Raw genomic sequence first — 22,019 nt, forward strand, 5'->3', positions numbered from 1 at the left:
TATTCAAATAATTGTTTTAATATTTTAAATCCGTTTTTCAGTTTTTAAGCAAATTGGGTATACTGGATGATAAAAAGGCAAAAAGCAAAACAAATTATGGCTAACGCTTCCAACCCAAAATACCGGATAAATGGTGACTATGGAAAATTTTTCTGGTTTCAAAAGGTGGCCTAAGCCACTATACAATAACTTATGCAAACTACGGTCATTCAGTTTAATAAAAATGTAATTTTTTCCATAAATCTGAACGTCATGTTAATACGCAGTATGAATTTTAAAACAGTTTATATGTAAATATTCTGATACAAAAGTCCGCATATTAAGTAAGCAAATAAATAGGAATTTTGAAAATCATTATCCGTATACACTAGTCGTTAAACCTTTTAATCGCAAACATGGAGCTCGGACCGCAAGCCGAGTTAACCGATATTCAAAGGTTTTATAAGAACACTACGGTTTTTTTGACGGGAGCCACTGGCTTTATTGGCAAATTGTTGCTAGAGAAGATTTTGAGGAGTTTGGAAGTTAATAAAGTTTTTATTTTGGTGAGGGGGAAGAAGGACTTATCTGCCAGTAAGAGAGCGCAAGATATTTGGGAATCACCGGTAAGTATATACCGGCTGGCTACTTTCAACACACTTACTAGTGGTATTACCTTTCTGATTATTTTTATTGCACAACTGGTATGCCATAAAGGTAGAGTCTTTTTTACTCATTATTATTGGCAACACTAAATGTGACAAGTGACATCTGAGAAGCGGAAGTTAACATATATTTCACAATTGACAAGTAAATTTGGCTTTTAAAGCAAATTGACTACGGATTAAAGTTCAAGCTTTTCTTCGAAAATGTTGTTTTCTTAAGATCAAAACTAAAGTAGAAATTGACAGTTTTTAATAGAAAAAATCGAAAATTTGTCTGAAAAGAGAGAATTAACTGCAGTTGGTAGTACTGAATCGCCATTCTGTAACAAGTGACAAATGACAACCGGAAATTAAGCTATGTTGACTGTTGACAAGATCCCATTGACATTTATGGCGACGTTGTCATATAGATATTACTTCAAAAGAAGAATTAAACGAGTCTAAAATATTTAAAAAAGAATATTTTTAGTTAAAAGATTCGAACTCTTTAAACTCTCTTTTTTTAAAAACATCCATTTCCATCCTTAAAATAACCCTGAAAGTGGGAAAATTCCCTGTCATTGGCAGTACTTTACCGGCAATTGACAACTATTTTATTGGTGCGATTTGGCGGGATATTTGAAATGGTTTTTTAATATAATTTGCAATATGTTTGACTTTTAAAACTGACGACCTTGTCGAAATTTATTATGTTTAAGTATCAATGAATCAATCACATTTTAACAGGTGTTTGACATCATAAAACGAACGAAGAATGAAGTGCTAAACAAAGTGGTGGTTCTGGAAGGCGACTGCGCCTTACCAAATCTAGGACTATCAACGGAAGATCGGCAAACAATTATTAAGGAAGTCAACGTAGTATTCCATTGCGCCGCCACGGTGCGCTTCGACGAACCTTTATCCAAAGCCACCATGATCAACGTCAGAGCTACGAAAGACTTGGTGGAATTGGCGAAGAAAATGCCCAAGTTAAAGGTAAATTGAGCATCGCAATAGATTGATTAATAATAGTGGATGTTTTTAGACGTTTGTCTATGTGGGCACGGCCTTTTCAAACTCAAACCGATCAGAAATCAAGGAAAAAGTTTATCCGTCGACGATCAGTGCGGAAAAATTAATTGCCACATGTGAGAATCTTGATGAAGAATGCGTCCGAGATATAACCAAAACGTAAGACATTTAGCCCTGTGATTCTTATTAGTTAAGTTAACTAATAAGTGCCATTTTAGTTTGGTGGGTACCTGGCCTAACACCTATACATTCACCAAACAAGTTGTCGAAGACTATTTGAATAGGGAAGCCAAAAGTATCCCGATATGTATTTGCAGGCCCACTGTTGGTAATCCCCGGTAAACTCTTATGGTGTCAAAGTAATAATTTCAAATTGTTTGATAGTTGTATCGACAGCCGATGAACCAGTGAGCGCTTTTGTGGATAACGTGTTCACCTTGGCAGGTTTTGTGCTACTAAATGCAATGGGCATCTGCCGGATTTCTTATTATAAAAATACCAATTTGGATATTGTTCCAGCTGATTACGTCGTTAATCAATGTATAGCAGTTGGATGGCAAACTGGAGAGTAAGTAAGAAATGTTGTCTAGTGGGCAACGTTATTTGGTACGGTCCTGAATCTAATGTTAACCAATCATGAGTCAATCGGATGAGAGGTGGCAGTTGAATCAGGACCGCATTAAGGTACATTTTTTGGGTTATAGAAATAGAATATCCGAATGAATTTACTTACTATAAATAAAATAGGGTACTTAAGTTAAAAAAGTCCATATGTCTTCATTATTTTTTGACAAGTGACAATTGACAATCGGAAATTAAATTTGGCAAGTCGACATTGTGGCCAGTATTGACCGGAAATTAGATTTGACTATAGTTGACAGTTTATAATAACATATCGACCTTCGTTGCCATATTTTCCTTTATTATAAAAGTCCAGATTTTTCTTTAAAAATATAATGGAAGAATTTTTCTCAAAAGATAAGGTAAAAGTCCATGGTTCTTTCTGCGAGTTGTTAAGAACCCAACATTTCCTGCAGCTGGCAACATTGCACCGCGATTAATCTGTGATAAGTGTCAACTTAAAATTTGACAAGTGACAGTGACTGTTCTCACGTAGGTAAAAGTCCACTTTTTTTTTCTTTGAAATTTCCCCAAAGACAAAAAATATCTTGCTGTTGGCACACACTGGCAATGACACTTAAACCGACGTTGCCATATTTTCCTTGATCATAAACTTCATAGATGTTTTACTCTTAAAAAATCTTTTCTTGAAGTATGACGTCACAAAGTTGAAGATCCACATTTTTTTTTTAAAAATAAAAAAAAAATGTAATGAATTTTTTTCTTTGAAATGTCTCTTAAAACGGAAAATATTCTACAGTTGGTAACAGTGCACTTAATGACATTGACAAATTTCACACATTTTAACCGAGGTTTTACTAACTTGAAAGTTCAGAGTTAAAAATCCAAATTTTCATTAAAAATTTTAAAGTAGATAAAAGTCCAATTTTTTTTCGTTAATATTTTCCTAAAAACGGAAAATATCCTGCAGTTGGCAACATTGTACTCATTGACATTTACGCTTAAACCGACATTGCCATATTTTTCTTGATTATAAACTTCATAAATCTTGTGCTCTTGAAAGTCTTTCCTTGGAGTATAACGTCACAGAGTTGAAAGTCCCAATGTTTTTAAAAAATTGTTCTTAAGTAGATAGAAGTCCAAATGCTTTTCCTTTAAATTTCCCTAAAAATAAAAAATATTCTCCTGTTGGCAACACTGCACTCAATGAAAACTGATAATCACAAATTAAATTACAGATGGAAATTTAACATTGACAATAACAGAAGCGTTGTCAGATTTGTCTTAATTATAAAACTTAAAAAGCCTCTATCTACATCAGAGGTAATAAAAAAACTCCTTTACAACTCTGCACCGTTATTGGTCAACATCAAACCGCAATATTTCAAGAAAAATCATAAGACGTGGCAACCATGGGTTATCCATTGCTAATAACAGTAGAAAATTGATAGGTGTGTTGCTCAAAGTGGGTTTAATGTGACATCACCGTAAAAAACAATGTTAACTTATTTTTATTAGAAATGTGTCTCTGCTTATTACGGTCCTTATTTCAATGTCGAGCTGAGTTGTCAAACGATAGCTGACAGATAGCCATGAGTCAAACGAATGACAAGTGACATTAGAATCAGGACAGTACTAAGAAAAATATTGTAAATAAATTCCACCTTTTCTTTATTTTAGGACGTTTAATAAACAGAAAAATGAAATACCAGTATATCATATGAGCAGCGGACTGGATAACCCTATTTCACAAGGTAAAGGCAGTTTGCAGCAGCCTGCAATTGAAAAAAATAAAAAACACATTTTGAGGTACAAATGACGGTGATAATCGAATTAAAATTTTACGAATTTTTCAGATGAAGTTTATGGTCTATGTGACTACCACGCAAGACAATGTCCCACTCCCCAACTGTTCGCATTTCCCTTATATTTCAGAACAACTTGCAAATACAACTACCTCCTTCTAAGGTTCTTCTTTCACACTATGGTGGCATTTTTTATTGATTTACTTTTGATAATCCAAGGAAAACCTGCTATGTAAGTTCATTTATTTTGAAATTGATCTGATTGCATTCTATGCATATCTATTATTTTAGATATAAGGAACGTGTAAAAAAACTTCACAACTTTCAAGAGGCTTACGAATTTTTCACCGTAACGGACTTCTTCATACATACAGAAAACGCGAATAAATTACTGAAGAAAATGTCCTTTAGGGATCGCGAGCTGTTTAATTGTGACATCGCGACCGTAAATTGGGAAAGCTACTTTGTAAAGTATCCCAGGGGGTTGAGATTTTACATCTTGAAAGAGTCTATGGAAACTCTACCTGCGGGAAAGAGACACATTGATTATCTGAGGAGGGTCTTAACTATTATATTAGTAATTACTACCGTTGTCATATACTGTTTAGGGAAAATATTTCTTTTTAGGGTGGTACCTTTGGTTGGCGGGGTAGTTTTAAGTTTTTTGCGAAATTCAGTCTGTTAAAAGAATTTCTTTTTAAATAATGTTAGAGGTCCAAAAGCTTGTCCCACATTCATAGCTCCTCTGATATGGAATAAATGCTGTTTTAAAATAGAATTAATTTTTTTTTATCTTAAATACAACCACTCAGACTGTCTCAATCTAATTACCCCATCAGCAAAAGTCGATGGGTAGAACGATCATCGACTCGCTACAAAATGACACATCGAGATCATATCTCACGCTCAGAGATAGAAACTGTGTCTCATTCTCATGGTAAATGCGACAACTCTACTTTTGAGTAGAGCGTATGCGAAGATCTACTACAGAAATGTTCCTGTGCTTATGATCTTGATGAAACTATCGATCTCTTACCAGGATAACGAGACAAGGAAAACGACCACGGTGCGGTTGTAGAAGTGATAAAGTCTGGTGGAAAATCGTAAAGTTAACGCGGGGTGTTTTCGGACTTGTATGAGGCGTTTGACTCAGCTTCACTATAGGTTATAAGTGTAGGGAATTGTTTTCTAAAGAAAAAAAAACAAATTAATAAAAGTGATAACTGGTTAAGAGGGTTGTTTAAAATTACCTTGATGCGGTCCTGATTGTAATATCAATCGCACTTGTCAAACCAATATTGACATACATGTTCGACAAATATGAACGCCAATTTTAGTCAGACCCATACTAAGGCAGGATACCGGCAGCTCGATGATTACTTTATAAAATAACGAAGAGAATATTATGGATTCGTTCGAACTGCAGTCAGGTTTTTTCAAGCATGCCTTAAAAAATGAAAACAGGTGGTGGTAATTATTATAACACATATAATTCTCATATAGGAACATATGGAATTCTCACATTCTCGTGAAATTACTTCAGGTGTAGGGGAGAAGGGGGCGCGTTTGAACGTGGGGCACATTTGAACTTCATTCAAATTTCCCGCCTCTGGCGCGATAATCGTTTAAAAATGGCACGTGGTTGAAGTAACTAGTGCAAGAAGGCAACTGTATTGTGCAGCGGCTTCCACGACTTGTATCGCAAATACGAATAAACCTTGTTTTTCAACTTTTTTCTTGTAATATTTCCTACTTAAACAAATTAGGCTGAACACTAAACTATAAAGAGGATATTTAATCTGCAGTAGGTCTACTAGGTATGTAGATCGTTTTGTGAAAATATGTGACTTTTGAGGTTAGGATAGTTTTAGCAAACGTGATTGAATTCGAGTGTAAGCACAAGGGGTGGCGTTGAACTTTAAAATGGGGGCACTGTTGAACATTGTTCAAAGGTACCCCATTAGTAGTAAAAAATGTTTTTAAGTAGCATTGTTTGTCCAGATTTGCAAATCAGGATGGTAAGACAATATAAGAGGAAGAAGGAAACTGGGTTTACTGAGGAAGACATGGAGAAGGCGATAGCGGCTGTAAAAGAAAAAGAAAATGCCTTTTTGAATGTCTTTAAGAAAAGCTGCAGAAGTTTACGGCGTAAAACATACTGCTTTGTTTTACCGCTTGAAAAAACAACCCAGGGAGCAGGTGTTTTCCTCTAAGCATAAATTCAGACAAGTGTTTAATAATGATCAAGAACTTATGTTGGTAAAATATATTTTAACGTGTTCTAAACTACAATATGGCTTATCGTATAAAAATCTGAGGGTATTGGCATTTGATTATGCAAAAGCTATGTCTATAAAATATCCACCTAGTTGGGATACTAACAAAATCGCAGGGTTAGATTGGGTTCAAGGGTTTATGAAACGCCATCAAAATCTTAGTCTCCGAAGGCCTAAAAACACGTGTTACGGCATTTAACCAAACTGCATTAACAGAGTTTCAAGATAATCTTGTGCGCTGTTACGAAAAATACAATTTTCCTGCACATAAAATTTTTAACTTGGATGAAACGAGTATAACCACTGTTGTAGATGCGAAAAGGGAACTAAGCAAGTGGGCCAAGTTAATTCCGCGGAAAGGAGCACTCTTGTTACTATGTGTGCCATCGTGAGTATAGATGGAAATAGTTTACCACCAGTTTTTATATTCCCACGAGCTAGATATCACGACAGTTTCCTCACAGGTGCTCCAGCTGGAAGCATAGGACTAATAAACAATCCTCCTAGTGGTTGGATGACAAAAACGTTATTTATAAAAGTTCTGGAACATATAAAATCATTTACAAAATGTACCCAAAATGAAAAAATTTAAATAATAATGGACAACTACAAATCCCATTGCTCGCTAAATGCCATTAAATTTGCAAAAGAAAATGGCTTGGAGGTGGTCACTATACCGCCTCATTGTAGTCATCGCCTTCAGCCACTGGAAGTTTTAAAAATGGCTCCTTTTAAGGCTAAATTAAAAATAGCGCAACATGATTATTTAATTTTGAATCCCGAAAAAGCCATAACAATCCATGACCTGGCTGGGCTGGCAAATATAGTTATTCAAGCATCATTCACTCCAAAAAATATAATATCTGGTTTTCAAAAAACAGGGATCTGGCCGTTAAAAAGAAATATTTTTTTGGATAGTGACTTTGTTGCAGCAGGAAAAGCATCTACTAATGATGTTGCTGAAATACCAAAGGAACAAAATCACTCTCTACCGTCTACTTCATCTGCAGCTCCGATCACTTCTGTAGCACCAGCTTCCACGACCTTATTAATTGAACCTAAAGTAATATCTCCTGAGGTGGTCAGACCATTTCCCGATATTTGTTCGACTTCCAAAAAGCGTCGCCAAAGTCGCACCGATTAAAGTCGCACCGATTAAAGATGCCATTGAAGCCGAAGCAGTTGCTCGGGAAGCTAAGAAAAAAGTATAAACGGTAGCCATGAAGCCAAGAGTGAAGAGTAATATTGGCAGATAGTGACTCATCATGTGATGATGCCATATCCCTACAAGATGGATGATTCTGAAAATGAGTTCGAGCTGTCGAGGTCACAGTGGCGGATTTGCCGGTGAGGCAAGGGAGGCGACGCCTCACCTTGCATAAATATTTAAAAAAATACGATTATATAGTAGCATTCCTTTAAAAAATGAAAATCAATTAATATTTAAAACCTTTTAAAATTAATTTCGGTAAAATAGTAGTATATAAATCCGGTAAAACCTATTGGTCAGCGGTACCTTCCCGTCGCCTCAACATTTAACTTTATGAACGTGCTCTTTGAGCTATACCCGCCCGAGCAATCATAAAATATCGCCACCGAATGGTCCGATTGAGGCGATCTTCGCTGTCGCCGTATGAAAAACCGAAAGATACCCGGTACGGAACGATTTCAAAGTTGGAAAAGCCCGCTGGCAGTCAAGTGGCGGGCGGAGAACAGCACGTTATTAGCAGCCTAGAAAATAGAAAAATAAGGAAAAAATAAATGAATTATTTGTTTTTGTACTGTTTGTAGTGTTAAGTGTTTGTGATTTAGACTTTACAAAACATTTGTAATTAATTATCAAAAATTATGGCTGTGTTTGGCCCGGAATATGACCCATTACTTTGTTTGCTGGAAATTCCGTTTTCCAGAAGAACGGAAAATGAAAAAGAGAGATTCTTACTATTGGTAGACCTCAGCCATCTTTATGCAATTTAAAAGAAGATAAAAGATCAGGTAAAGAAAGGCCGATGATAATAATTTGGAAAGGACTACTTTAAATTTCATGTATGGCAATATATTTTTTTTATATTTCATCTTTGAAATATTAGTATGTAGTAAACTTCTACTAATAATGTAATATAAAAATAATATATAATCATAATATATAATATTTATGTTATTATTATTTTTTATTTAATAATACTAATTATTTTTAAGAATAAAATAATATATTGTTATAAAATCTAATCTATTTTAATATTTATACATATACAATTTTATTCTTGTTTCCTGCCATACATGAAGTTCCAAACCACATATACTCAACCGATTTAAAGTAAACCTACTTATGCCAAATAATGTTTTTTTATAATTTTTTTAAATGACTAAATATATAAAATTGGGCTGACTATACCTCTCTTCATTATTCATCCTCTTTTAAATGTTGATCGACCTAAATATTAGAAAATGATGATTATATTATATTTATTTATTTAAAATTTTCCTTAAACCATTTTTAAAAAAATCTTAAACATTGTAAAAATATAGGTCGATCAACCACAATAGTACTAATTACGTTTCAGGCTCAAAGTATTTTCGTTCCTTTCAATCATCTTGGTACAATACCCATCTTTGGTTGTGTGGGAGTTTATATGCTCAAAAATTATTTTGTTGGCCATGTGTTCTTCTTTCACATGTAAAGTCTGTCTGGGTCAAAGAAGGATACTATGACCTTAAAAATTTGCAACGGTCAGCAAAAAAGCATGCGGAATCAGGCAATCATTTAACATCATTTATGAATTTAAAAAGACTAGAAAAAAACATATCAACAATAAAAGATTTACTACAGGAAAATGTCTCACATTGTAAAAACATATACAATGAGAAAGTTAGAAAAAAAGAATGTTACTTAGTAACCTAATTGATACCACTATACTCCTAGCAAAACAAGAACTGTCATTTTGTGGTCATCGAGAGGCTGAAGGTTCGGAAAATAGGGGAAACTTTATTGAAGTTTTTAATTCCAAAATAAAATATAATGAAGAACTACGAAATCATATTAAAAAGCTTGGAAAATCATTTTGTTCTAAAACCATTCAAAATGATTTAATTTTTTGCATCAGTGAAGTAATTAAAGAAGAGATTAATCAGCAACTTAAAGACACGGAGTTTTTTGCCGTAATTGTAGATGATACCACCGACATTACTGAAAAATCTCAGTGTGCAGTGTCACTAAGATATGTAGAGAAAAAATCTCTGAATATTTATGAACGATTTTTGGGTTTTTATGATGTGAGTGATGACCGAACTTCAGAAGCCTTATACACATTAGTTGCCAGCGTTTTATCTCCATTTAATTACAGAGAAAAGCTCGTGGCACAGTGCTATGATGGAGCAAGTGTCATGGCTGGTCACATTAACGGTTTGCAAATGAAAATTAAAAATGATGCTCCTGAAGCAACTTTTATTCACTGTTCAGCCCATAAACTAAATTTGGTACTTCAAGACGGATGCAAATCTATTAAGGAATGTCCAATATTTTTTGCTACTTTATCTGGAATCCCTAATTTCTTTCATCAGTCGGCCAAACGAACAGTGGTTGCAGACAACCTGATTGGTAAACGAATCCCGTCCTTTTGCGAAACCAGATGGGCATCCAGATCCAAGATTGTTTTGCTACTAACAAATGAATACCTCAACTTTATCTCCGTGTTTGAAAATATTATGAATGATCGATCTTCAGGTATGGTCTCTATTAATAGTGCTAAAGGATTTCTAAAATCTTTTTTAGAATTTGAATTTGTATTTCTTTTAAATGTGTTTAGCGAAATTTTCTTAAAAACAGATTTTCTTTATGACATTTTACAAAAAAAAACATTTGATGTTGTCCTATGCAAAAAATATGTTGATACATGTATTACGCAATTAGGCGAATTAAGGACGGATGATATTTCTTATAATTTAAAAACAAAATCAGCTAATTTAGTTAATAATGCCAAACAAACCATCAGTTTTTCATGTAATCTTAAAGAAAAGTCTGACGAAAATATGAAAGGTCTTTATTTTGAAATTCTTGATACAATAGTTGTACAATTAACAGAAAGATTTAAGAACTTTACAGACATACAATTTTTAGCGCTAATTGAATGCAATAACTTTATAAAATTTAGAAAGATATTTCCTGAAGATTTGTTGGCAATTTGAATTTGTATTTCTTTTAAATGTGTTTAGCGAAATTTTCTTAAAAACAGATTTTCTTTATGACATTTTACAAAAAAAAACATTTGATGTTGTCCTATGCAAAAAATATGTTGATACATGTATTACGCAATTAGGCGAATTAAGGACGGATGATATTTTTTATAATTTAAAAACAAAATCAGCTAATTTAGTTAATAATGCAAAACAAACCATCAGTTTTTCATGTAATCTTAAAGAAAAGTCTGACGAAAATATGAAAGGTCTTTATTTTGAAATTCTTGATACAATAGTTGTACAATTAACAGAAAGATTTAAGAACTTTACAGACATACAATTTTTAGCGCTAATTGAATGCAATAACTTTATAAAATTTAGAAAGATATTTCCTGAAGATTTGTTGGCAAACCTAGTTAAAAATTACAAAATTTTTGAAAAGGAAAGACTTGACTTGAAAAAACTGAACTGAAATTAATATTTGGCGATGAACAGTTTTCAAGCTGTAGTCCACAACAAATATTTAATATTCTCACAAACGACCTAAAAGATGTTTTTCCGTATACAACTAAACTTATTATGCTCATATCAACTTTACCTATTGCAAGTGCAAGTGTGGAAAGACATTTTTCTTGCCTTAAGAGAATAAAGACTTACCTTCGTAATACTATGAATCAAGACCGGTTATCTGACCTTGCACTCTTGTCAATCGAAAAGTCGCTTATTAATGATATGACTAGTTCCAAAACAGACGAAGAGGACTTTAAAATAAAAAATTATAAAAACTTTTTTAGTAACTAAAAATTGAGCCCTTGAGTTAGTTTATAAAGTTTAATTTGTTAGCTTATTTTTCTTTTAAAATGTGTTATTTAGGTCTGGTATAGAGGTAAATTTTTTGTTTGTTTTCGCGTGTATTAAATACATTACAATAATAAATAAATGTTATAAAGGTTGTATTGTTCGAAACTTTAATTCTTTAAAATGCTTTATTTCAACTTAAATCAAGGTAAGTAGTACAACTTTTTTTTCCCAAAAACTAACAAATTTTTAATGAAAGTTTTGTTGGAAATAAATAATCTAAAAAATCGCGGTTGCTTATAGCCTTATTCTGCAAAAAGGAGTTAAAAATATTTAAATAATTTAAATGTGGGTGTATTAAATTTTTGGTCGTTTTATAATACCTGTTACAGTCCATTGTTTTTAAATTATATAACTTGAAAATATATTATAATTAATTTTTGGGGTTCGCCTCACCTACCAAAACCCTCCAGATCCGCCACTGCGGAGGTCATCTGATGAAAATGAAGATACGCCAAATTTGTCGTCGGATGTACAAATTGACGATGTTATAGTCCGATTTTGCACTAAGAAAACATTGGTCCACTACGTAGGAAAAATTATCGGGCAAAAAGAAGATGAATATATCATTAAATTTTTAAGGAAAAAAGGACGGACATTTTATTATCCCGCAGTCGAAGATATAAGCACAGTAGCGTCTATGGATGTAATTAAGAAATTACCTGTTCCGCATCAAAAAGGTACTGAGAGGACATCTTCATTACTGGAGTTTAAGCTGCAATTTAATAAATTTAATTTACGATAGATTTTTTGTAATAAAAATCAATAAAACTTCCATGTACTGTATGTACATGGAATGTACTGTTTATTTGTGCCCCTTTGACTGTTCAAATATACCCTAGCTGGGGTACATTTGAACAGTATGACATTTATTGTTTATTTGCGTGTCAAACAAAACACACTAAAATTTCAATAGTTTTTTCAGTCCGAGCTTAAAGTAAACATATTCTACATCTGGAAAAGCTGTTCCTTACTTTTATATTGAAATTTAGATTTTTTCAAGACTTGAATTTTAGTAAATATGTTCAAAAGTGCCCCCTTCTCCCCTACCCCAAGGTTCAGTCCTTGGGCCAATTCTTTTCTTAAATATTTACTATAGTAAGCGATGTAAAGATGTAAATAGCTCCGCACGTGCGGAGCTACTTACATCTGTGGTAAAACATATAAGAGAATTCATGAAAAGAACTCTAAAAATAGCCCTTGCTTCAATTGACAGCGGGATGAGTTATAGAGTGGCTCACGAAACATTCATTATTCTGTGCTTTATCGGCACCACAAAAACCGAAATTCAAAGCGTCATGGAGGACAAACAGCCCTAACCAAGCAAGAAGATATTTTAGTCCATCAACTAATAGTTTGTTCCGATGGGGGGTATCCACTTGACCATTTGGACGTCAGGATGATGATAAAAAATTACCTAGACAGTAGAAGTAAAACAATAACGAGATTTAAAGATAATATCCCTGGCAGAGGCTTTGTCTATTCTTCTTTATTAAAACGCAAAAATGAATTAAGATCTAGAATCTGCCAAAACATCAAGCGCTCAAGAGCTGCTGTTTCTCCCAATACTATCAATCCTTATTTTGACAATTTAGCCACGGAGTTGAAAAATGTACCGCCATCAAACATAATAAATTACGACGAAACAAATTTAACTGACGATCCGGGTAGAAAGTAATCTCGAAAAGGGGCTGTCGCTATCCAGAACGTATTTGCAATACGTCGAAGTCAGCCGTTTCTATTATATACGCTTCTTCAGCTGATGGAAAATTGTTCCCACCATACGTGGTTTACAAAGCTAAAAATTTGTATACATCTTGGAGAGTTGGAGGACCAAAGGACGTCAGATTTAACAGAAGTCCATCAGGTTGGTTTGTACTTAATTGGCGACAATCTGAGTTCACATTTTTCTGCAAGTACGGTATCTCTTTGCGAAGAAAATAATATTTCATTGATCTTCCTCCCGGCTAACTCGACTCATCTGACTCAGCCTCTGGACGTGGCATTTTTTCCGGCCTCTTACAACAGCTTGGTGACAGATCCTTGAAAAAATGGGGGCTGGTTTAAAGCATTGCACGGTTCCAAAGAACAGATTCCCTTTCTTGCTAAATGACTTGTCAAAGGCTATTGAGCCTAATGCTGGAAAAACATACAATCTGGGTTTAGAAAGTGTGGAATTTTTCCACTAGATAGGGATCAAGTCTTGGGACACCTTCCGCAGCAAAATCTTGACGAGACAAATGATGAGAATCAGAACATTAAAGAAGGACTTAATAACTCTTTGGTAAACCTTCTAAGAACAATGAGATATGGCGATGGTCAAAATGTGAAGAGTCGTAAAATTCAAGTTCCTGCTGGCAAAAGCGTGCGTAAAGAAGTGCAGATTTTGAAAGCACGTTGGATAAAGACGATCAAGAGGATCATGATTTGGAGACCTTAGATGAAGATTCAGACCCGAAAATGAATTTGCCCCTTAGTAATTTCATGCCAATAATGGCAAAGGCTCAATATCATTCTTCAAGTGAAGACTCTGAAATGGAAAAAGATCAAGATCATTCTTCAGATGCAGACACTTCACTACCAAGTTTCACCGCTAAGTCCGAGAATAAGTTGGATACAAATAATTCATCAGCATCAGTCTGCTTTGAGGGTAAATTTTTCCGATGTGTTTCTCCTATTTCGCTTGATTTAATAGATAAAGGAACTTGGCTTCTGGTGTTTTTTCTAACAAAATATCGAAATAGATAAAGAAATAAATATTTTATCGGAAAAGTCATTAGTATTACAGAAAATGACATTGAAGCCACTTTCTTAAGAAGTCGCCCCACCAAACACTCGTCAGGATATATTTATGGATTTCCAGAAGTTCCGGATGTTTCCACCTTTCATTTTAGCCAGGTTGTTGGAGACGTTTTCCCAGTTCATGACGAGATAGAAGCATCTACGCCAAGAAGAGACATTTTAAAATTTAATTTGCATCAAAGTTGTTTAATTTAAATAATATGTTTAAACTTGTTACATTTCTATAGAAATAAATGTGTTTTGTAAAATTGGTGTTTTTGTCAGTTTTTTTGTGTATTTATATTTTTTTATCAATTTAAAATTATTTTCAGGTGTTCCTATTCGTCCGTATATAATAACAAATTTGACCAATTTAAATGGGTGTTTCTATTCACCCCACATTAAGGGTGAATAGAAAAAGAGCGTTTTTATTTTTTTCTTGTGGAAAAACCTCTATTTAAAAAAAAATGTATTATGCGCTTTTTAATCTACAAGTCAAGACCCGTAGATTTCTTATTTTTTGTTCTCAAAAAGGTGACTACCATGTTAGCAACAGAGTAGGAAAGGTCCGAAACTGTTTCTTTCACCCATTTTATGGTACTCCTATTAATTTTTTTTCTTTGCATTGACAATTGTACAATTCAGATAAAAAATTCGACTTAAGGATGGCAATCGAATAAGCAGCAAGAAGTTTATGGTTAAACAAAGTCCAACTTATCTCTGATCAATGATCCTTAAACTGGAAACATTGCAAGAAGGAATAAAAACAACTCAGATAGTACAAATAATTTTATTTACATACCCAATATAGTTCTCAATTGCGCAAAGCACAACATACAAGTATTGCTAAAAATTATTCTGTACGTTCTTACGCTTCGTATCCATTGCGTCCAAGATGGGCTGCCGTTTCGCCTCGTATTTCTTTCTCAACTCTTGAATTTCCCTGTCCAGGTCCGCATCTAAACTTTTCATCTTCTCGTGCAGCTCCTCCAAACTAAGATGTTTCAAAAACTCGTAATCCGCTTCCAAGATAATATGGACTTGTTTCGGTTCGCCCACAGTCATTTCCGCTTGGTGTTTCGCTAATAACTGCACGTCGTTTCTAATGCGGTCGACGCTTTCCGGCTCGATACAGTCTTCAATGTTTTTCAGTACTTTTTTGCTCTCCTCAGTGGCCAACTTATTGTCGAAATGGTCGAGGAACTTGGGGCGGTATTTGCCTTTTTGCGAGTTCGTTCCGTGCCTTTTCATCGTTTCGTCGTCGCTGTTTATAATTAACGTGCCCAAATCCTCTTCTATTTCTACTAAAGTGCCGGAGGGAGTAGGAACCAAAGTGCCTCCCTTATCTGGTACCAAAGTTCCATCGTCTACACAGGAAATGATCGTCTCATCCGCTGCAGTATCATCCAACACGTCATTATTAACTGAGACGTTACGATAAGTTGGTTTCTCTCTAATCTCATGTGCTTCCTGGATGATAGGAATAAGGGTGGCTGGAGGCTTGGCATTGGTTATAAACACGTGACTAAGAAGATCAGTTGCAGTGCATCTCTCCTCAGGATTCTTTATGAGGCAAGCACTGATGAAATCAATGAACTCAGGGCTCCACTTGTCAGGCTCTTTGAATGACGGCGGAGGCTTGGTTGGGATCATAAAAATGGCCCTCATAGGATGAATATCGCCATAAGGAGGCTGCCCTTCAGCCATTTCCAGAGCAGTGATTCCTAAACTCCAAATGTCCGCCACACAATCGTAGCCAATTTCCTGGATAACCTCCGGGGCCATCCAAAATGGCGTGCCGATCACAGTGTTTCGTTTTGCCATTGTGTCCGTTAACTGACCGGCCACACCGAAATCGGCTAGTTTTGCGTGTCCCTCAGAATTTAATAAAATGTTGCAGGCTTTTATGTCTCTGTGAATCTTCCTTCTTAAATGCAAATACTCGAGCCCTTTTAAAGTGTCCGATAGTACCGTGGAGATTTCTTCTTCATTTAAAGTTCTTTTTCTGAGACGCATTAGGTCCCAAACTGATCCTGCTCCGCAATATTCCATCACGATCCAAAGATCTGTGTTCTTGAAGTAGCTTCCGTAGTACTTAACGACGTAAGGGCTGTCGCATTGTTGCATAATGGAGATTTCTTTGATGATTTCCTGTAAGTCTGTATCAACTGCGACTTGTTTTATGGCTAAAACTTGACTGGTTTCTTTGTGCAACGCTTTAAAGACACTGCCGTAACTGCCTTCTCCTAGTTTGCATATTATGTCAAACACTTCTTCTGGTTGCCTTGTAAGGCTTTCTTCGGAGAGTTTTTTTAGATCAGACGACATTTTAGGCACTTATTTATATAAAACAATTAAAGTAAATACAGATAAAAACCCTATAAGACTTAAAGCGAATATGCCACAAAAAGAGAGTATAAGCGAAGGAGGCGTTAGATTATTGAATATAGTATCACTAATAGGTAAAACAGGAATAATTACAATAAGGAAAAATAAGTAAAATAAAATAAGGGAACTTATGCCTAAGTACACTATACCAAGTCTCTTGTCAGAAAGAAACATTTTTGGCCTCCATGCTAAAATATCAACACTATAAGTAGGAGTATAAACTGTTATTGCTTATAACGAATTTAATCTTCAGAATTCATATATTCCTCCTCAAATTTCTTGAAATCTTCTTCAGTAAATGCAGTTTTTTCTACTCTGGATGCGTCTTGTTCTGAGCTTATTGGCCTTCTTGAAACTGCCCTTTGAATTATCTAGTAATTTAAGTAAAATTAATGTGTAAAAAGGGGATAAAGGTCTAGTTTAGCAACTTTTATTAAAATTATGGGCAAACGCTTAAAAAGTGTGAAATTTTACCAGAAATAATTTTTTGTTGGTCAAGCAGCAAATTTTCAAGTGGATTTAAAAAAAAAACAAGAAATTAGTTTTGACATCGATGGCTAAATTCTAACAGGTCGTAAACCATAATTTTCAGGTTTTGGTGTTTTACGCGGGTTTAAACCAATACAACGTTTTCCACCTAATTCTAAAAGCTCGTAAACCACTAACCAATAGGAATTGAGGAATTCAAATTTTAAATATTGTCGTATCATCATTGGTTGAATAGGTAAAAGCAACATGTCGTATATGCTGCAATATCCTCGTGGAAGAGCCGGTGCATGAATGTCGTGTATTGATGTTTCTGTGATTTTTTGGTTGAAAAACTCTTAAAATGTAAGTTTTTTGCCTCAAAACTGTGCAATTTATGTCTAAAAATAATTAGTTATCTTGAAAATAATTAAATATAAATTATTTAATAATAAAAACTTATGAAATAAAGGTAATGTTTGCAGCTTTGTTTATACGACATATAAGAATTATTCGTCTAAAACGACTATTTTGAACTAGGGTAATTTTCTTTTTATGTTGGGTTTATACAGCCAAAATAACTTAATTTAAGAAGTAACGTAATTTAATTTAGGACCATTGATTGATAATTTGGGTAATTATCAATCAAAATTATAAGATAAACTATAGTCAACTTCTTATTAGATGGGTAGTCGAGGTAGAAAGATGTTAGAAGCAGTATTCCTGCAAAACCTACAAAATAACGTAGAATACGAATGCATCGATATGCATACGATACAGTCTGGATCTCGGTCTCGATTGCATGGAAGATGCAATGGCGACGATTGGCAGCCAGAATGATTCAGGTACGTCTTTAATTTGTAACCTTTTCTACCTGCATGAAATTTCAATACCATTTAACTTGATGTTATTACTTACTTTATGAGCGTATAAAAAGTGAGCGTCTACATTTTAAATTAAATTACCTATATTTTTCAGATGTTTCCCAAAGTGAACTATTATTTGCCGAACTAAATGAGACAATGGCGGAAAATACCATTTATGGTAGTTGCCCTAACAACAATAGCGAAGTCACAATGATTGGTTCTGAAAATGATTATACAGGTATAATTTTTAAATATTTTGCAATGCAAAGACAGTAATTATGTACGCAAAATAACACAAAATATTATTTTTAGTTCCTCCTCCTGAAGAAAACTCTGAATCAAATCACAACAAGCATCCTGAAGAGCATTAAAAAATTAATGATTCGTTGAATAAAGATGACCCAGACTACGAAGTTGAAGACTCAGATTGCCAATCTGACAGTGCGCCATCTTTAGCTGAGCCAGTGGATACAGCCAAGCCAGTAATGGATACAGCCAATGCAGTAACAAGAAAGGGACAAAAAAAAAGAGACGAAAAGTAGCAGCACCTGAGGAATGAGAAAAGAATAAAAGCAAAAAACAAAGAATGTTGGGAGAAGAATACTTGGGGTACTCCCGTAACAATGGGACTGTACATCAAAACATTTTAAGAACATCGCGAAAAATAAAAGATGGCTGTGGAAATGAGGCTTTCTGTAAAAAATCCTCAAAAAGAAACTGCGAAAAGTTTACTTCTGCAAAACGTAAAGAAATATTTAAGTTATTCTGGGAAATGACCTGGGAACGGCAAAAGGTGTACGTAATTAATTTGGTTTTATATCAGCCAAAAAAGAGATGTTATGTTCAGGGGCCCTATAGAAGGCAAGGAACCTATAGTTACCACTTAATACTCCCGAATACAAATCTTCAGGTATGTAAAAAAATGTTTTTGGAAACTCTAGGCTTAAACGAAAAAATGGTACAGAACTGGGTACTTACAAGTAAAAATCATGGCTTAATAGAAAGAGAAGATATTGGGAATCAAAAAAAAAGTGTTAAATTAAGTCGCTCTGATTTTTTTGAGAAAACTGGTGAACAAGTAAATCATCTAAAATCATTCTTTGACCTTCTACCAAAATTAGAATCACACTATTGTTAAAAAGCTGTATTTTGAACATCCCTTTATGACAAAAATGGAAGTCTATGAAGTTTATAAAGAGAAATGTAAAGATGACAAAAAAAAACAGTTTCCATTACGACTTTTAACACAGTTTTTGAGAGTAAAAATTTAGCACTACACAAACCAAAAAAAGATCAGTGTGACACTTATCTACAATACAAATCTAAGCAACTAACTGAAGAGGAATACTAAAATCATTTGAAAAAGAAGACCCTTGCTCAGGAGGAAAAAACTAATGATAAAAAAGAAGCTGTCAATGGGATGCATTATGTCTTTACCATGGATGTACAGTCCGTTAAGTTATGCCCTGCTATTCAGGCCAGCAAAGTGTATTACAAGACCAGATTACAAGTATATATACATATTTACAATTTACAACTTAGCGACGCATCAGTGCACCAATTATGAATGGAATGAGTCTGAAGGCGACTTACAAGCATCTGTATTCACTTCCTGCATTATACACCATCTTGAAGAACATTGTTTGGCCGAAAAAATGAACATAATAATATTTTCGGATGGCTGTGGTTATCAAAGCCACAACACTGTATTATCAAATGCTTTGAGCTTCTTTTCAACCAAACATGAAATTTCTATAGAGCAAAAGTACCTTGAAAAGGGACATACACAAATGGAGTGCAACTCCACCCATGCAGTTGTGGAAAGGAAGTTAAAAGGTCGTGATATTACCCTGCCATCGCAGTATGCACAAATTATAAAACGTAACGTCGTAAACCACTCCAAATAAAACACAAAAAGGCATAACCCATAAATCGAAAATTCTAATCTATTGTATCCCACCCTGTAAAATACCAAGTTGCTCAAAAAATAATAAAATGATCTGAATATATCCCAACAGATTAGGGATAATTTCTATTCATACAATTTCGATATTTTTTACGAAATTCCTGAGGAATGTAATTTTTTGAGTCTCCTGTAAAATTAGCTAACCTGGGGATACGACTTGTTAGAGTTTAACCATTAACATTTATACATTTTAATTGTACCTGGCATAATAAGGCAAACCCAACCTAAATCAACTTTTCTAGAAACTGCACTTAAAATTATGGGAGCGTCTAGTTTTGACACTAAGAATTGAGGAAACCTTCCTATAATGTTCCAAAAATGTTCTCTAATTCTCAAATATTATATATCTATTTTTTGTTGTGACTTTTCTTTATATTCTTAAAAAAATCAAGTTGTAAATTTGCTCTTCCGCCTTCTGAATATTGTTCCCACCAAAATAAAACAAAATAATGTTCCATGGAAAATAAATTAAAAATAAATAGTCCATTGGACTATTTTAATTTTTTCAAGGAAGTTGAGGAGTTTATTAATTACCTATTTTGAACATTTCCCCCCCAGTGAAAGTCACCATGGAAAATAAATTAGAAATTCAGTTCAGAAATTTAGATATATTGTTTAAAAATTCACTTTAACTACTTTAAAAAATTGTAAAAAGGGTCTACTACTAAGTTTTTATAAAAATTATTATTATAAATAATTCTATGCAGCATAATTTTTAAATGTGTTGTCTTATTGGTGGCTCCCAGTGATACCAACCATTTATTCTTAACAAAGCTTAAAACTTATAGTTTAAAACTTATTCTTTTACACAAAAAACCTCAAATTCTTATAATTAGAATATGAAAAAAACAAAACATTTAAGTATTTTTTTAAGCTCATCTCCTAAATGATATGCACCTAAGTAATGAAATTTATGAATCTAAATCTGAATTCAGCATAACCAAATTAGGATCTTAAAGTTTCAAAATTTTATTTTAAATTGTTTCAAAAATAAGTAAAAAAAACAATCTTCGGGTGCCCACTTTTAAAAGGGCATAGCATAAAAAATTTCAACTTTCAAACTAAACCTTTCTGACTGAAAAAATTAGAAAAAAACATTAAGAAGAAAAAACTTAGAAAGTAACATTTTTTTTCTCAGTAATTCCAAAATAATTTTACATTTTTGAGAAGTAGGTAATGATTAACACATAGAGTAAGCATGATTTCATACTTACTGTAACTGCCTCATTGGAATTAAATTAATTCTTAGTTCCACTTCTGTTTAAAAATCCAGAAAGACCATTGTTTATAATAAAAATTTGTGTATGGCTCACTACATTTTTATGTTTATATGTAGTAGGTATAATAGGCGTTTAATTTTTGATTCCTCTGAGGATAAATATTTAAAACCTCAGTTTTTTATTTGACCCCACATCTAATTACCTTAACAAGAAACACATTTTAAGTTTTTAAGTTAGTTTTTTTGTATAATTTAAAGTGCAATTTTCAGAAGAGATGCTGAACTAGACCTTTACTGAAGAGTTTAATATTACTTACATGAGCTGTTGCCTTTGGATCTAAATGTACTTTGCTATGCTTTTTAATAAGCTCAAGTTTATAAAGATTGTCTCTTAGAATTTGGTCTTTTGATTTCACTGATCGTCTTGCTTCTTCAATAGTATATCTCTTTTCTCTTGAAAGATCTAATCTATTTTTGCCTGAAGAAAATTTATATATAAATAATTATTTTTACTATTAAAGGTTTGCATTAAAAAGTACCTTTTTGAATGGAGGTGTTTCTTAATTTTTCTTTTAAGAAAGAGTTAGTCTTTGTTTTCTTTTTGGAAGCTAAAAAACGAATATTAGGTCAATAAACTGGTTTTCTTAAAAGTTACTATAAAAGGTAATGTTCCATGCCAGACAGACCTGAAACAATTTTGCCATACCTTTTGTTGTAAAATCAGGATCGACGATTTCTAGGGCTTGTTTCACGAGGGCGGCACTCATAATTTTTCATTAATTTACAATTTTATTATACTTATATAAAAGAAATGTTTATAAAGAATCTTTAGTGCTAAAAATACCTTGTTGTCACAGAATTAAATTTGAGGTTATGTGATCTGTCATTTATCACATCTGTCAACTTATATTGACAGTTCTCTAGGGATGTTTGGTTTTAAACTGATTCCGCGGCGGAATAAAAATAAGCCTAAAGCTAAAAT

General features: G+C 33.6%; 4 protein-coding genes and 1 non-coding gene across 5 annotated transcripts; 2 read left to right on the top strand and 3 right to left on the bottom strand.

Moving 5' to 3' along the window:
* Nucleotides 1–360: 360 nt before the first annotated feature.
* Nucleotides 361–4,820, top strand: LOC126748652 (fatty acyl-CoA reductase wat-like). Its single transcript, XM_050458017.1, has 8 exons — nucleotides 361–605; nucleotides 1,371–1,619; nucleotides 1,669–1,814; nucleotides 1,874–1,983; nucleotides 2,040–2,223; nucleotides 3,918–3,991; nucleotides 4,094–4,274; nucleotides 4,334–4,820. The coding sequence occupies exons 1-8, from the start codon at nucleotides 396–398 to the stop codon at nucleotides 4,725–4,727; spliced, it is 1,548 nt and encodes a 515-aa protein (XP_050313974.1). The 5' UTR covers nucleotides 361–395; the 3' UTR covers nucleotides 4,728–4,820.
* A 25-nt stretch (nucleotides 4,821–4,845) lies between these two features.
* LOC126733658 (small nucleolar RNA U3) lies at nucleotides 4,846–5,056 on the bottom strand. Its single transcript, XR_007659809.1, has one exon. It is a non-coding gene; the product is annotated as a small nucleolar RNA U3 (small nucleolar RNA).
* A 2,481-nt stretch (nucleotides 5,057–7,537) lies between these two features.
* Nucleotides 7,538–13,030, top strand: LOC126750066 (zinc finger MYM-type protein 1-like). Its single transcript, XM_050459562.1, has 3 exons — nucleotides 7,538–8,313; nucleotides 8,883–10,318; nucleotides 12,948–13,030. The coding sequence occupies exons 2-3, from the start codon at nucleotides 9,202–9,204 to the stop codon at nucleotides 13,028–13,030; spliced, it is 1,200 nt and encodes a 399-aa protein (XP_050315519.1). The 5' UTR covers nucleotides 7,538–8,313; nucleotides 8,883–9,201.
* Nucleotides 13,031–14,909: 1,879 nt separating this feature from the next.
* On the bottom strand, nucleotides 14,910–16,469 carry LOC126748662 (serine/threonine-protein kinase hippo-like). Its single transcript, XM_050458041.1, has one exon. It carries the CDS (start codon nucleotides 16,459–16,461, stop codon nucleotides 14,980–14,982), a length of 1,482 nt encoding a protein of 493 aa, XP_050313998.1. The 5' UTR covers nucleotides 16,462–16,469; the 3' UTR covers nucleotides 14,910–14,979.
* A 276-nt stretch (nucleotides 16,470–16,745) lies between these two features.
* LOC126748733 (active regulator of SIRT1-like) lies at nucleotides 16,746–21,917 on the bottom strand. Its single transcript, XM_050458140.1, has 4 exons — nucleotides 21,744–21,917; nucleotides 21,577–21,645; nucleotides 21,355–21,515; nucleotides 16,746–16,892 (listed from the first exon to the last, which is right to left on the bottom strand). Exons 1-4 carry the CDS (start codon nucleotides 21,802–21,804, stop codon nucleotides 16,764–16,766), a joined length of 420 nt encoding a protein of 139 aa, XP_050314097.1. The 5' UTR covers nucleotides 21,805–21,917; the 3' UTR covers nucleotides 16,746–16,763.
* Nucleotides 21,918–22,019: the final 102 nt, after the last annotated feature.

Source organism: Anthonomus grandis, chromosome 2 (assembly GCF_022605725.1).
Source record: "Anthonomus grandis grandis chromosome 2, icAntGran1.3, whole genome shotgun sequence".
Classification (NCBI taxonomy): domain Eukaryota; kingdom Metazoa; phylum Arthropoda; class Insecta; order Coleoptera; family Curculionidae; genus Anthonomus; species Anthonomus grandis.

Excerpts from the sequence above, each read along its gene's own strand:
- LOC126748652 (XM_050458017.1), top strand. The coding sequence starts at position 396 with ATGGAGCTCGGACCGCAAGCCGAGTTAACCGATATTCAAAGGTTTTAT. Across the intron at positions 606-1,370 it reads AAGATATTTGGGAATCACCG|GTGTTTGACATCATAAAACG; the intron begins GTAAGTATATAC and ends ACATTTTAACAG. Across the intron at positions 1,620-1,668 it reads AGAAAATGCCCAAGTTAAAG|ACGTTTGTCTATGTGGGCAC; the intron begins GTAAATTGAGCA and ends GGATGTTTTTAG.
- LOC126750066 (XM_050459562.1), top strand. The coding sequence starts at position 9,202 with ATGTTACTTAGTAACCTAATTGATACCACTATACTCCTAGCAAAACAA. Across the intron at positions 10,319-12,947 it reads ACAAACCATCAGTTTTTCAT|CCACGGAGTTGAAAAATGTA; the intron begins GTAATCTTAAAG and ends TTGACAATTTAG.
- LOC126748662 (XM_050458041.1), bottom strand. The coding sequence starts at position 16,461 with ATGTCGTCTGATCTAAAAAAACTCTCCGAAGAAAGCCTTACAAGGCAA.
- LOC126748733 (XM_050458140.1), bottom strand. The coding sequence starts at position 21,804 with ATGAGTGCCGCCCTCGTGAAACAAGCCCTAGAAATCGTCGATCCTGAT. Across the intron at positions 21,646-21,743 it reads TCCTGATTTTACAACAAAAG|CTTCCAAAAAGAAAACAAAG; the intron begins GTATGGCAAAAT and ends TTCGTTTTTTAG. Across the intron at positions 16,893-21,354 it reads ATCCAAAGGCAACAGCTCAT|ATAATTCAAAGGGCAGTTTC; the intron begins GTAAGTAATATT and ends TTAAATTACTAG.